The sequence below is a fragment of the Nansenia antarctica genome (assembly GCF_963989245.1).
Source record: "Nansenia antarctica genome assembly, chromosome: 3".
NCBI classification, from domain to species: Eukaryota; Metazoa; Chordata; class Actinopteri; order Argentiniformes; family Microstomatidae; genus Nansenia; species Nansenia antarctica.
In genome coordinates, this window is record NC_137688.1 from 26,993,368 (window position 1) to 27,009,328 (window position 15,961).

Sequence of the window (15,961 nt, forward strand, 5' to 3'; positions counted from 1 at the left end):
TGGGGGTAGTGTACACCAGCTGTGGACTTCTACCCCCACAGTGCGCAGCCGCTCTGTAGCTGCATCTGCACTGGCAGGGCGGTGTCTCAAGGCCTGGGTAGCTGAGAGGGAAGATAATCATAATCAAAGGGATATTTTTGGCAAATCTTTGTATAGTGGTCTTGTCTCTATGAGCAGCGTTGCTTGACTAAATATACTAACCTAAGCGCTGAGAGGTCATCATACGGTGATGTATGCTACTATGTCTTGTTTGTTTCCTCTCTGTTCCTCCATCCTATGACGAGAGCCAGATGGCCGCGCCTATGTTCGGCAGCTTAGTCGCCTTGGCTCTCCCTTCTGTTTGTCACTATCTAATCATTGATGTTTCAAATGTGCCCTGTTATGTTGTCTAATCATTGATGTTTCAAATTATATGTAAAGCACCCTGTGCATTCGTGCTGAGAAGGGTGCTATATAAATAAAGTTTGACTTACTTACTTTATACAGGGCACCTGGGAGGGTGTGGCATTCATAGCATTGAAGATCTGAGATGGACACATGGTGTTGGGCATGTTCTGGAAGTGCTTAGGCTTTACACTCTGAGTAGCAAAGCGCAGAGTGGCTCTCAGGTGAGCAAGCTGGTTAGTAAAGTTTGGGGCAGCACAGTTCTGGGCCTGTGCAATGGCAGCCATGAAGAATCCAGGTGGGGGAGCAACCTGGTAGAGGTTGATGTCTGGGTTGGGAACGGTGCAGACGCTGGCCATCCTCTGCATGTGCTGGTTGGTTGTGTGAGCCTTGCGCTCCTCCTTGTGCTGGGCCAGGGCCACATACAGGGGCTTGGTGGCCACGTATTTCAAAGCAATTCAGGATAGGATCACCCTGATCCAGATTCAGACTTTTCAAGATTACTAGATCCTGAATATCAGTGCTTTAATCCTACCGATCTCCATCTAGTGGATATGAAAAAGAATACAAGGAAGACAAAAGACCACATTGCAGAGACATCTATAATGTCTAATTATATGTTTAAATACATAAAGGACATAAAATCATAATGAAGTACTGAAGAGGTGTTTTGCATGCCTCAACTATCTGAGAGTGGAACCCCAGCGAGCATGCTGCATAACACTGGCTTGTAATTGTGCTACACAATATCGCTGTCCATCGCAGAGTCCCCCTCTCTGACATCCATAATCCCCCAGAGCCCCTTGCACCTGCTGATGATCTAGGCCCACCTATGGATTTCCCTCTAAATGAGAGACTGAGTGGTGGTGCAATGCCAGATGCTACTGTCCGCAACTTTTGAAAGGTGATGAGAGATGATGGACTTTTTTTTTGTTTAAGATATTTTTTCTTTAATCTAAATTAAATGTGTGATTGACAATCTTTGTTGTGCTACTATTATGAGCATAAACATTTCTGTCATCAACATTTGGTTGAAACCAAAATAGGCCACCACAAACATGACCAACATTTTTTTATTAAAATTGATTTGCCATGAAGGCTAAAGATTTTGGTAACAAACTTTATACTTTATTTATATTGAAACATATTTCAAAATAAATTGTATAGTACATTTTGCTCTGGTAATCCACTGGGAATCCACCCCTCTGGTGGGATCAAGATAATCCATTTTTGGGGGATCAAACTGATCCCAATCCTGTGTTGTCGGTTTGAACTACCCGTTTTGAAGATTTGATTCAGATTAATGCTTGGATTTGATTTCCTGATCTGATCAGATATCAAAGTGATCCTAATCCTGTTTTTTGGTTTTGAACTACCCAAATCCAAATCTGATCGTATCTGATTGAGATTAAAACATTTTGAACTACTGGGCCCTGGCCATTCATCTCATCAATGGCTCTCTTGGCATGCCTTTCGTTGACAAGTTGACAAATCCAAAACCCATGGATTTACCAGCGCCATCAGTCATGACACGGACGCTCAGGGCTGGTCCAAATCTTTCAACCTCTCCTTAAGGCGTTGGTCATCCATATCCTCTCCAAAGTTTGTGATGGACATGTTAGTGAACTCTCGAGCCCTGGATCCAAGTTCAGCCTCTTGTTCTTTGCGAGATTTGAAGTGTCCAATAAACACTTTTCTGTCATTCAGTAACATGCCACAACAGACCTGGAGCGAGTCGGGAAAGTAGGAGGAGTAAAGCGTCATAAGAGCACGCCATGGTGGTGACGTACTGTATATATTCACGAGACACAACACAGCCACCACATAGCAAAATGGAGGAACTTGAAGCTATGCTGTACTTTTTCTTCAGCATTTGGTTCATTGTTGGATCTCGCTGACTGTCCAACTCGCTGAACTTTTGTTTTTCATGTTGAGATTTAACAAGTAATTTAACTATATTAATTTAACTGAAGTAATTTGCTAGGTACTGTTGTACAAGCCTGTTGTGGTATTTTAAAATGGCGGTTAGCGGTGAACTCGAATATGAACCTGGTATGACGTTATTGTGACGATTTCCATTGACCAATCAACGGTCTGCATTGTCACATAGTAGCACGGAGAGTACCTTTCGCTCCGAGTCAGGAAGGGTAGCTAAAATCAGTACGGGTACTACGGCCCGGTACGGCCCAGTTGGCAGTGGAGAAAGCAAAACAAAGCGGGAGCATGGGCTTTGGTACGGTATGGGACGGTAGTGGAGAAGTGCCATTAATAGCTCTCTCAGCGGCCTCCTGGGTATTATACTGCACAAAGCCATAGCCTATAGAGGAATCAATCTTGGCTGTCAGGGAGGAGGTCACCGTAGAGCTCTCCACTGTGATGGTGAAGTCTTGGAAAGGGCAGGCTTTCCCAGATAGTCCACCTCAGACTACAAGTACTACAAGTACACTCAGACTACAAGACTACAAGTAGCTCAGAGTTTGAGATGGTAGACTGACATTCAAGCAGAGATACGTGTTGCCATCTGTGAGTCAGAGGAAGGGAAAGAGAGGAAGTGGTGTGTGTGTGTGTGTGTGTGTGTGTGTGCGTGCGTGTGTGTGTGCGTGCGTGTGTGTGTGTGCGTGTGTGTGTGTTTATGTGTTCTCCTGGGGGATGTAATAACAGATCAGTCCACTTATAACAGTCTATCCTCATCTTTGAGGACCATGTTTTAATATACTTAATTAATCTCAATCTCAACAATTCTGCACATAACTGAACTAAGCCCAACTGTTTCCATTTAATTGGCTATTAATTCACTTCATATTCATTCACTTTCAATGAATCAGTTACCCATAAGATAAAACATAACTTTATTACAATCTTACAATCGAATACTTTCATCTAGAAGTGAGAAGTTTTCTGATGGAAGTAGATAGCAGGAGTCACATCCAAGGACACGCCTCCACTCCTTCCTCCAGGGTGTGTAGCCTAGAGGCAGCTGATTCAGGGTCAGAGGCAGCTGCTTCAGGGTCAGAGGCAGCTGTTTCAGGGTCAGAGGCAGCTGTTTCAGGGTTAGAGGCAGCTGTTTCAGGGTCAGAGGCAGCTGTTTCAGGGTTAGAGGCAGCTGTTTCAGGGTCAGAGGAAGCTGTTTCAGGGTCAGAGGTAGCTGCTTCAGGGTCAGAGGCTGCTGGTTCAGGGTCAGAGGTAGCTGCTTCCGTTTTATTCATCAACAATCACAGGAATTCCAACACCACAAACCTGAAACACAAGATTGTTGAGATTAGTTAAGTTATGTGGCAATAAGAGAGTGCATAAAATCTCAAAATGAAACACATAACAAAAATCGGTGTAATGTTGGACAGTAGTGGAGGACTTACCCCAAGGACACTCTGGAATAAGAACAAAGCAAAAAAAAAAGTATTAGTTTGCGCAATTCAGTCAAGTAAAAAATGACATTGAATCTCATAATGAATATTCATTACTTGTGCATGTTGGAACTTCTGTTGACCAGTTGCCATCGCTTCTACAGGTAAGACTAGGGTTCCCTTCCATCTTATAGTATTTGTCACAATTATAACTGACAGAAGACCTGTGTTTGTAAGGTGTTCTGCCTCCACTCTGATACGCATTGGCAGGTGTTTCAGGTGTCTGACACGTCACATCTGCAGGACACATACATCAGTAAAATACAGTCAATTATAATAACTTGTGTTACAAGTACTTGTGTTACAAGTTGTTCTTCATTTGTCCTCGTACAGGAATCCTTTGAGAACCCTTAGAACCCTTCCCACAGAGAAGCCCAAAATGGTTCTACAGCCAAAAGGGGTTATCAGAGGGTTCCCGCGGCACACAGGGACAAATGAAGAACACCTTTTGGAAGCCTTTTTTCTCCACAAGTACTGTATATATTTGATCATGTGGAAGGGGAACAAACCAATGTCCTTTGAAGGGGGACACATTAATTCTGCCCCACTTCTTGAGAACCCTTCCCCTAACCATCACAGTGAGCGATCACACTGGCCGTTTCCGTCGGGGGAAGGGATTCCAAGAAGGGGGGGGGGGGGGGGACGGACAGAATTGATGTCTTCCCCCTTCACCTTCATAAAATGATGTATAATGAAGGTGAAGTTATTGATCCCAATACCCATGCCTTAGTTTAATAGTTAGTACACAGTAAGGCAAGGCAAGTTTATTTGTATAGCACATTTCATTCAGTAGCATCAAAGGTCAAAGGTCATCAAAGCATCAAAGGTTCAGAGACATACCCAAACAGGTGGGCGGAGCAGGAACAAAGTGTCCCGTCTCTGAGCAGTATAACACACTAGAGCCATTGAGAAAGAGGCCCGGGTCACAGCGATACCGAACCACCTCCAGGTAACTATACAACTCCTCTACTGGGTGGACTGGACGCCCGTGGACAATAACAGGTGGTGTTTCACACTTGACCACTGGAAGGAAACAAACCAGTCAGAAAACAAGCTAATGCCTATGGAGAGCTCTGTGCATTAGTTGTGTTGGTTTGGGAGTGTGTGTGCTCTGTGCAGTAGTTGTGTTTGTTTGGGAGTGTGTGTGTGTGTGTGTGTGTGTGTGTGTGCCCTCTCTGTCACTGACCTTCACAGACAGAGACTCTGTCAGACCATCCAGCATCCAAACAAAACCTCTCATGGGACCCCACGATGTAGTACCTGTAATAATATCAAGTGTTTTATGGTTTAGCTGTGGATGGACCCTACTAGAACAGCCGTGCCTTTTTAAGAGACCCGCCTCTTTTACAATGCTAACCTCCTATTGACACACAACGACCACTAGTTGTAATAAAACTAGTTGTAGTAGTTGTTCTAAACTGTAATTTAGCCTGCTTTCTACACAGAAAAAAGGCAAAATAGCTTTATACTAGCTTATCCTGGTGTGATTTTGAAAATGTAAGGATACTGGGTGGTAGAACGCACATATCTAGGAAACGTCATGAAAGTTGAGTTGTTATAGGTTCAACATAAGTTGTTATAGGCCTACCATAGGGTACTGCATCCCTCTGAGAAAACCATGCAGCTTACCTTTGAAACACACAACATATATGTATCCCTACATAGCCGACTAAAGATGTTGAACATGAGGCCTGATGGTTCAGTTGTACGAAGGTGAGCTTAGAATTATAAGGTTCTATCTCCGTTTAGGGTAGTTCAGAGATATTGAGCGTCAAAGTGTTTACATTCCATTATGTTTTGTGAGATGGAACCTTTGTATTTTATTAATTACTAACCAAAAAATTTCAACATTTTTAAAATAACACCACACAGGCATTAATAAACACCTAATGGATCAGATTATGTAAAAAAATCAATTTTGACCAAAAATTGAGATAGAACCTTATAATTCTAACGGCACGCCTTTCAGACATAGGAAGAGCGACGTGTCAGAAGTACGGAGGTTTACTACTCACCCAGTGTCGCAAGTAGCAGTGGCCGTGGCCCCGAACTCCACCCCCCCAGAGATGTCATACCTCCCATTGGCCACCTGCCCTGGGAAACCACACGATACCCCTGGACACACACGAGTCATACATGACACATAGATTCACGCATTCCAAGCACCCATGTTTTCGTTGAAATTACAATTTGTTATGATGCAATACACTATAAAACATGAATAAACCATACGCAATATTGATGTGTTGATATGTTTTCTCTTGATGAGGTAGTGAGTTATCTGGGTTATGATGGTTATCATTACTTATGCAGTTATCTGGGTTATTATGGTTATCATTACTTATGCACTTATTTGTCAACTTGCTCCACTTGTTTCCATCATTGCATGTGACAGTCAACGATCCCCTGATCCTTCTGTGACCGACGTCACACTCAAACACAGCCTTCGACCCCAAGGGGAAAGACTCCTGGGTAATGTGGTCTTTGGACAGGATCATGTTGTCCCCCCCGCTGGGTTTGGAACACTGGGCTAGGACACGCCAGAAGACAAATGTCATGGTCAAGCTAATCTAACTCTAAAAGTCTGACTTGAATGTGATTATCTTTCTAATGCCGTGAAGCACACACAAATGAACACTGTTGCGACATATGTTAGCAACATAAAAACAGCCAAAACAGAAACGCAACGAAAATAAATGGCAAATTATGAAGAGTTCTCTCACCTTGTGTGGTGTCGACCTCAAAGGTGAGGCATACGAGCCATGCTGTTAAAAAGCAGCAGCATACATTCATGAGGAGCTGCATTCTGGCCAGCAGTAGGTGAGTGAGTACACCAACGCAGACAGGGAGGCAGATATAGTTGCCAGTGACATCAGCGAGCTGTCAGGAGGTGGCGGGATCAATAAGACAAATAGAACGGTGACACACACACACACACACACACACACAGTATCACAATACTATCACAGCACATAATGTAAGTGCCAAATAGCATGACTACTTACATGTGTTGTAATAGATTGAAGAGTGGATTGCCACAGTATTATTGCCAACCCAAACAGTGTGCAGTGTTCCAGACCTCTAGTGAACTCGTTATGGCCCTCTAGTGGTGAGAGTAGGCAGAGCATCTGCAAAAAATCTGGAAATTGAGACCAGCTCAGTTTAGGAATAATGAATACCATCGTGAAACCCCTTTTTAGCCATTCCTCACTCCGTTCCATGCATCACAAGTAGCCTGTCCTCCGCTGTTTACCTCCACCAGCCTGCCATGGTATTGCTCCATACTGGGTTTGTTTCATGTCAATAAATAAAGCTTGTTTGGATTCAATCCATAGGGGAAAGAGCAGAAGGAGATAGGGAGGAATAGAAGGAGATGGAAGGAGAAGAGAAAAGGAATGGAAAGATCATTTGAATTTCAGTCCTGGTTTTATTGGGTCAGTGTAAAATATCTAAACCATTGCAATTACTCAGACGAATTGAGAACAAGATAGAAAGAAAGAGAGGGGTAGAGGAGAGAGAGAGAGAGAGAGTCAAGAGAGGTCAAGGAGATAAGGAACAATGAGAATCAGAAGGAGAGCCAGTAAAAGTAGGGGTATTCAGGCGTGAAACGAGAGAAGGAAGGCGAACAGAAAGAGCCGAGGCAGCTGGCCAAGGGCAGCCACTCACCTAGCACTTAGTTCTCCCAGGGTCGCCTTCTCGCCCACCAAACTGGGTTACCACACACACGTATACGCTGGCATCGCTTGTCCTCATGAGCTCACCCCCCACTTCGGATCTGTTGAGAAGGGAAAAGAGAGCCAGAGGAGAGAAAGGCAGAAGGAATAACAAGTGTTATATTCAACAACTACTGTAGGTGTCCCCCTAAAAGCCAGTGTCCTTGTCATGTGTCCCAAAGCCTATAGTCACTCAGACATGTTGGATATCAATTAAACAACAACTCTAGGCACTGGAAGCTCTCTCTCTCTCTCTCTCAACAATTGATCATAGTCTGGTTCTTCTTCATTTTACTTCTTTCTCTGGCAATCAATGCAATTTCATCACTGTATTGATTTTTTGATTAGTGACAATGATGGAATTGCATTGGCTTTTGATTGCGCAATTCCACCGTCGACAGATGCCCAATAAAGTGACACAATGACAGACAGACGGAATGAAGGCAGACAAATTCATTGATATTATTATTAATATTATTTTATAATATCCACTCACCGGCCACTTTCTTAGGTACACCTTGCTAGTACAGGGTTGGTAGTACACTAGTACTCTTTTGCCTTCAGAACTGCCTTAATTCTTCGTGGCATAGATTCAACAAGGTGCTGGAAACATTCCTCTGAGATTTTGGTCCATATTGACATTATCACATCACACAGTTGCTGAAGATTTGTGCCAAGAAAATATCCCCGGCCTACACCATGACACCACCACCACCATTTTCGCCCAGAGAACTGCCGCTCACTGGATATTTTCTCTTTTTCCGACCATTCTCTGTTACCCCTAGAGTTGGTTGTGTGGGACAATCCCAGTAGATCAGCACTTTCTGAAATACTCAAAACAGCCCGTCTGGCACCAACACCCATACCACTTAAATCACCTTTATTCCCCATTCTGATGTTTGGTTTGAACTTCAGCAGATCGTCTTGACCATGTCTACATGCCTAAATGCATTGAGTTGCTGCCACATGATTGGCTGCAGTTGAAAAGGTGTACCTAATAAAGTGGCCAGTGAGTGTATAAATCCAATCCACTGTTATTATGATCACTACCAGAGGTATAGAGAGAGAACCCACAGTGATCCTTGATGGGGGAATGCACTCCATAACCGCCGGTTCTCCCACCGCCAACACCATATCATCTGTCTGAAGTCTTCCCTCAAGACTGGATTAGAGGGGAGGACAGGGAGAGACAGGTGGTTAGACATGCACTCACCAAACACTTTATTAGGAACACTATACTAATACTGGGTAGGGCCTCCCTTTGCTCTCAAAACAGCCTCAATTCTTTGTGGCATTGATTCCACAAAATGTTGGAAAGATTCTTATGAGATTCTGGTCCATGATGACATGATTGCATCATGCAATTCCTGCAGATTTTCAGGTGCACTTTTAAGCTGTGAATCTCCTGTTCTACCACATCCCAAAGGTGTTCTATTGGATTCAGATCTGGTGACTGGGAAGGACACTGAAGAACACTGAACTCGTCGTCAAATTCATGAAACCAGTTTGAGACGACTTTTTCTTTGTGACATTATCATACTGGAAGTAGTATAGCCATTAGATGACGGGTACATTGTAGCCATGAAGGGATGCACATGGTCAGCAACAATACTCAATGCCATCTACAGATATGGCAAAATTGGTACCTATGTAATTAAGGTTTGGTGCTCCTTTAAGGGTTACGAATTAAAAGGTGTGTGTGTGTGTGTGTGTGTGTGTGTGTGTGTGTGTGTGTGTGTGTGTGTGTTTCTATGTGTGTCACAGGTTGTCGACAGAGACGACACACAAGCGACCTACCAAACAAACCAAACAATATCAATAGACCAATGACTAAGCCTGTGGCTCATTTCTGTTTGTTTTCTGATTGGTTTGTTTTCCTGCAGTGGTGAAATGTGGAGCACCACCTGATAGTGTCTACGGAGGTCTTGTGATTCCACCTGAAGAATCAATTCAATTCAAAGTTGATTTGTCATTAAATAAGATACAGGGTATGCAATGTGACAGCATGCTAAGGACAACTAACTCTTAATAGCACAATCAAGGGGGTGTCAGTTAAACAGTCTTATGGTCTGCGGGTAAAAGATATTCCAAAACCTGTTGGTCTGGGTCTCCGATACACTAATGCTGTTAGCACATACCCCTGGTCACTGTGGACACTCAACACCCTTTGCATTACTGCTGTTTGCACACAGGTATCTTTGCACATAGCATACGTTTCATGTCGTATGGTTTAGCATATTTGTACATACCTAATTTTTTTATATTAGTCTCTAATTTACACATCTGCATAAACCATACTGTACATAGCTACCTTAACTGTACATAGCTTATACATAGCTTATCTCTTGTATATTATTGTATACCTACCACGTACTGTAGCTATCTTACTGTCCTTATCACTTCATAACTGTACATAACCGATTTTGTCTACAATATCATGTTTTGCACTATATTACTATTTTTACTTTTGGTTAGATGTTAAATTGCATTTTGTTGTCTGGTACTTGTACTCTGCAATGACAAAAGTTGAATCTAATCTAATCTAAAGATCTAATCCAGTTCTGATGGTAATAGAGAGGACAGGGTGTGACTTAATCCCTGTATGGGTGTGGTGTGACCCTGTTGGGTCGTCAGTGATGTCGACACAGAGGAATTTGAAGCTGTTGACTCTCTCTATTGCAGCCCCACCAATGTGGATGGGGGCGATGGGGACACATTTATTGTATTTTGTTAAAGAGTGACTCCACTGGCTAATTTCATCTTAATTTTATCCATTTCATCCTTATTTTCCCAAAATTCAACTGAGAATCAGATTCGTTTTTTAGAGCTGTGGTTCGATGCCTCCAAAGCCCAACCTGCAAATGTGTCAAGCAAAGGAGGCCTCAAAACCTTTCACAACTCACAGTCTGTTCTCAGACTGACTGGATTTACACTGAACATGACAATACTGCGATTAGTATGTCAAACGTTATAGTTTTTACACTTTTAATTTAAATGAGGCTGTATTGACTACTGCTGTTCCATGCATTACTCTCCAAATATTTCCATGAACACTTGTCTTAAAGGGATACTAGGCCTACTTCTTAAGGAGAAGACCTAATTATGTAACTACGACTGTGCTAAACTGTGACATTTGACACATCACCTTTTCTAAGCCATTGAGTTTGTTGGAGCAGAGATCCAGTCCTGCTGAAATGATATCAGTGTCAATGTTGTTCATTGATCTGTAGTCTGGGGGTCTTTGGCCTAATCAGGGATTGTCAGAAATAGGGGAATCATTTATAATTCATAATTCATATAGTGACGCAAATGATGTATTTTGTTTCCTTGAGTGGCGAATAAGTTAAATCGCTTTTTATGACTCAGTCACGGTCAGTGATCAACCGTGCTTCAGTTTTCAAGCAATATAATGGCCACAAGATGGCGGTGTTGCACTAAACAGAGGGCATCCTTGCAGGTGCAACCAACAGTCATTGGGTGCAATAGACATTCTCTAAACGGAAGCAAATCAAGTGAAAATGTTTGCTTGATTAAGCTATGTTTCTGCGGGTGGGTGACATCAAATAGATAGAATGTAAAAATATGAATCTCATATAGGCCTAATAAAAATAATTATTATTATAATAACTAACTAACTAAATAACTAAAACATGTCATAACATAGGCATGGGTCTTCTCTGCAAGTGTGTATCATGCTCTCATCTCTCATATCAAACCATAATCATTTCCGTCAACAAACAGATGTGTCTAGTGTTCACATATAAACTCCAGTAACATATATGGAAGCTACAGCAAGGAATAACAGTAGTCTCTCTCCCCACGTATACTGCCTACAGTATTCTGTCTTATAATTATCTGCACATATTCGTAGACAGCAGGCATCTCATTGACATATGCCTGATTTTTACAACAGGCATCTTTTTATGAGTCTTCAATTCAATTACGTGGTTATTATCATCCATACAACTTCCTGGTTTATGGGAACATCTGTTGGTTAAATGAATAACTGATGTGACAACTATCCAGATTACTATTAATTCAAACTATGCAGCCTAAATGAGGTATTTCAGACAGCACATTTATGTTGGGGATACCATATGTTGGGCCATAGAAGGAGGATAGCGTGCAAATTTGCACGCATACACACACACAAAACACACACACACACACTGGAAATTCCCTCATCCATAGAGGAGACATCAAGTGGCATGTACGATGTCAGGTTGATTATGTGACCTCATAGTGTCATAAGGTCACAATATCAATCTGGTATTTACAGAACTAAATCCACAGTATTAATGGTGTTGGGTCATCCAGCTCCAACTGTCGGTGAACATTTCTTGTCTGTGGAAGCTGACATTCCACTAATAGCTTGTGTTGGTGCTGGGGGATTAGATAGGTTATAAATACAAGTAACGCAAGGGGCCTCTCCTCCCTGCCTTGCATGTTTGCCGATCACCGTGAGAGAGCAGGGCAAAATCAGACAAATGTGCTGAAGGATAGCCCAGGACGTCTGTGTGAGTGTGTGTGTGTGTGTGTGTGTGTGTGTGTGTGTGTGTGTGTGCGTGCGTGCGCGTGTGCGTGTGCGTGTTTGTGTGAGTGTGTGTGCGTGTGCGTGTGCGTGCGTGCGTGCGTGTGTGTCTGGTTTTTGTGTGTGTGTGTGTGTGTGTGTGTGTGTATGTGTGTGTGTGTGTGTGTGTGTGTGTGTGTGCGCAAGTTTAGGGGCACACACCTATGTGAACCCATAGAAATTCTGTTTGCATGTATTTTCAGTCAAATTCTGCATTGTAGTGGTCATCTAATTGTTTTGTTTCGGCCCGTGATCTTCGAATGTTCAGTCTTCGTTTTCCTGAACCAGTCGCAAAAGCGAAGCAGAGAAACTGACTCTGAAACGGACTAACTCTATCGCATGATGACGGTGTGTAGCCTACAATATAGACTGGCTATAGGCCAAATAGACAACAACTGAAGACATCATCTAACCTTTAGATGTTGCTCTTTGCAATCTATACAAAATAATAACACCTTGAGGGAATTATAACCTTTCTATTTGATCTTTATTCATTTTCTCAAGAAATTCAATTGTGTGACTTCTTTCAGAAATGATTTCATATTGTTTATTAGAGATTCTAAATTAATTATTTAACAAACTATTTCATTCACTGCAATTAAATTGTGACTAAATCTAAATCTAATGCTGGATATGTGGGCTACAAACGTTAAACTGGGGTTCTAGCTTGGTTTTGGTAAACACAAAATCATAGTGAGCAAACCCAACAAACACACACAAACACACACACACACACACACACACACACACACACACACACACACACACACACAGGTTAAGTGGTCGGGGCGGGACGCAGTGTGTGTGTGCGTGCGTGCGTGTGTGTGTGTGTGTGTGTGTGTGTGTGTGTGTGTGTGTGTGTGTGTGTGTGTGTGTGTGCGTGTGTGTGTGTGTGTGTGTGTGTGTGTGTGTGTTCGTGGAGGGGGGGGGGGGGGTGAGAGCGGTGGAGGCAGCGTGGTTGGGTAGCACGCGCTGGCTGTATTTTGGGGCGTTCCTGCCCTCTCTCTCTCTGCAAGCCACGCCCCCTTCCCTTTGGGGTTAGTTCTCCCATGTTTGGATCCCAGAGATGGTCCGAAGTGATTCCTCTGGGAAGGAAAGAGCGCAAACCACTCCCGAGATCGAGGAACAGCGAACGGATCGGCAACTTGGGACTGCCTCCCGTGTGTGTGATTTTCGTCCTCTAACGCGTTTTTATCTTATCTGAGACAACATTGGTTTCAAGAAAGAAAGGGAAAGAAAGAAAAAAGAAAAAAAGTTGTTTGATCAGATGATCTGTCTTCTCGCCACTGTTTCAATCGTTGGGTTTTTTTTCTCCTAAAGTGACGTTGTGCTTGTTGTATTGTGCCAAGCGCTCCTTGGTTCAGAGGGGACTCTCATCTTCCAGTGGCTTCCTCATCGCTTTTCACAGGTTCAATGATTTGTTTCTTCTTCTCGAATTGTTGACACACGGCGCGGCAAACCTTTGGATGTTGACAGCTCGCTATTCCTGAGACACGTTGCCTTTTTGTTTTGTTTCATAGAGAAAACCAAACAAAAAGTGATATAGGGCTGCACTGTGCCACTTGCTCCGTGACATCGATTCTCGCTCTCTGGCAGCGCTATCAAAAAAAACACGAGAAAGGGAGGCAAGCAAAAAAAAAAGAAACTGAGCGAACGAGGGAGCGAGAGAGGAGGAGAGATAGTGTGTGACGATCAGGAGGAGAATTTGTGTTTTTTGATGTTTGGGATCCAGGAGAGCATCCAAAGGAGCGGGAGTAGTATGAAAGAAGAGCCCATGGTGGCCGGGATGAACGCGGTTCGGACATGGATGCAGAGCGCCGGGGTGCTGGACGCCAACACAGCCGCCCAGAGGTAAGCCTGAGGCGGCTTCCACTGAGCACTGAGCACCCACTCCGGGGAAAAGAAACAGGTCTTTGGTTATGTGAGACGATGCACATGAGAGTTTCTCCCAAAGGATCTACAATCGTTGGCCGCTTACCGTAATGTTCAATTTCAGTGCGTGCAATCATGTTAACTTGGCCAAAAAAATCGTATGGCGATAATGCAGGGACATTTTTTTGTAATTAGCCATATTCATGTTATGTAGCCTATAAATGCTCTGGGTTTATGTTTAATTGTAATAGGACTATGTTCATTTTAATGTCAAATAAATTATCAATCGAATTAGTTGTAAATACGTAGGCCTATTTATAATGTTATTCGCTGAAAGGATGAAGAGATTTAAGTGGGGTTTTACTATAGAACTAACGGTTTTCGACAATGTCGGAGTGACTTGACTACTTGTTCATACCTTTGGTAACTATTATTGACCTTTTATATTATCTGTTCTATTACCTCTCAAAGCGAAACACTTTTAGTCAATTTCAAGGTTTATTTGATAGTGACCATTTCACAGAAAGGCCTTCCCGACGCCGAGTCGGTCAAGTTCAAGCTGAATAAAGTCATTTGTATTGTGTCAGGCAAAGACTACTTTATAGTTAATCCATGTTTTGTCCCCTAAATGAAGGTGAAAATGTGATTGCCTATTCCAATGCTTCCCTTAAACAATAAAATGCAATGTGTCCTACTAACGACACACAGGGGTTGACATTGTAATTGTATAGCCTAACCTTTATATTTTATTAAGGAAAAAGGACATTTTGTGAACGAATGAAATATACCTGCTAAAAGTTGTGCTGACGGTGCTGGGTGCTGCTTGTCTCTGCAGCGGACTGGGTCTGGCTCGGGCACACTTCGAGAAGCAGCCGCCCTCAAATCTTCGGAAGTCCAACTTCTTCCACTTCGTTTTGGCTTTATACGACAGACAGGGACAACCGGTGGAAATAGAGAGAACCACCTTCGTTGGGTTTGTAGAAAAAGAAAAGGTGAGGTTTTTTAGCAAAAGCTATGCAAAAGCATGACACTGGGATTATTTTCTGCATGTATTTTTCAAATCAATTGAATTTGTTGCAGTTCATTCACTCGACCTGGAGTTACCTTGTTGCAGTAATTAGGCCTAATTATAATAATCATTTCCATGATTTAATTATTTCTGTTGTTCCATTTACTGGTTGTGAGTTCTTCTCTTTATTCCACATTCGAAGGGCTTGCAAGCTATTTTATTCGATAGGCTACACCTACTTTCAAAATTGTGCCCGTGTATTCAGCCTATTTTCCATAACTTTGAGCCACAACCGACGGCCTAAGATTATTTAAAAAAAAAACTTTTTGGCATTTATTGCAGTTTGCTGACCACTTTAAGGTTAGGCCTATACTCTTAAAATGTTTCGTTTCTGGTGAGCCGACGATTGTAAATGACAATGTAAATATGTTTGGCAAATTTATAAATTGTTAATTCCATAGCATTTGCCTATATCTTACTCTGTAATATGACCTTTTGAAAATGCAATCCCATTGACTTATATGTATCAAGGATCATGGGCCAGTTTTTGATTTATATTTAACCCATTTTCGCAGTTTGTGTAGAGAATATTTCGTGACAGTGTGTCTTATTTGTGTAAGTTGCGAGTTAGCTCCAGTAACTGAAAAGTAAAACTCACTGGAGGAGACAAGTTTGCTTGCCGTGACCCGAGTGTTGGTTTTCGCAGGAAACGACGGGGGAAAAGACCAACAATGGGATCCATTATAGACTGCAACTCCTCTACAGTAACGGTAAGGTCTGGTCTGGTCCTTACGGAGCTAACGGGCCTACACATAAAACCTCGGGTGTATTTTTTAGACCCTAATCCCCCGGCGAATTCTCATGCAACACATGGTATTTGCCTGAAAGATGGGGAGAAAATGACTGAAAAACTGATATTTCGATTCATTCTGCGCTTGCGCTATCTAAATGGCATAGGCGTGATCGCAGTTAATTATACAATAATTTACATTTCCTCAATCTTATTTAT

General features: G+C 42.6%; 2 protein-coding genes across 5 annotated transcripts in view; one reads left to right on the forward strand and one right to left on the reverse strand.

Annotated features, from left to right (window-relative positions):
- Positions 1-3,216: 3,216 nt before the first annotated feature.
- LOC308153596 (zona pellucida sperm-binding protein 3 receptor-like) lies at positions 3,217-6,857 on the reverse strand. Its single transcript, XM_080526777.1, has 8 exons — positions 6,794-6,857; positions 6,512-6,668; positions 6,130-6,318; positions 5,804-5,903; positions 4,975-5,048; positions 4,629-4,811; positions 3,846-4,025; positions 3,217-3,752 (listed from the first exon to the last, which is right to left on the reverse strand). Exons 2-8 carry the CDS (start codon positions 6,591-6,593, stop codon positions 3,583-3,585), a joined length of 978 nt encoding a protein of 325 aa, XP_080382903.1. The 5' UTR covers positions 6,594-6,668; positions 6,794-6,857; the 3' UTR covers positions 3,217-3,582.
- Positions 6,858-13,788: 6,931 nt separating this feature from the next.
- Positions 13,789-15,961, forward strand: part of ebf1a (EBF transcription factor 1a) — a gene marked incomplete at both ends in the record, with an annotated part of 71,970 nt that continues 69,797 nt past the window's right edge. For all 4 annotated transcript variants that reach the window (XM_080526785.1, XM_080526786.1, XM_080526784.1 and 1 more), the window contains 3 exons: positions 13,789-13,922; positions 14,779-14,935; positions 15,659-15,722. In XM_080526785.1, coding sequence (XP_080382911.1) covers positions 13,789-13,922; positions 14,779-14,935; positions 15,659-15,722 — 355 coding nt within the window. The remainder of the gene's footprint in view (positions 13,923-14,778; positions 14,936-15,658; positions 15,723-15,961) is intronic.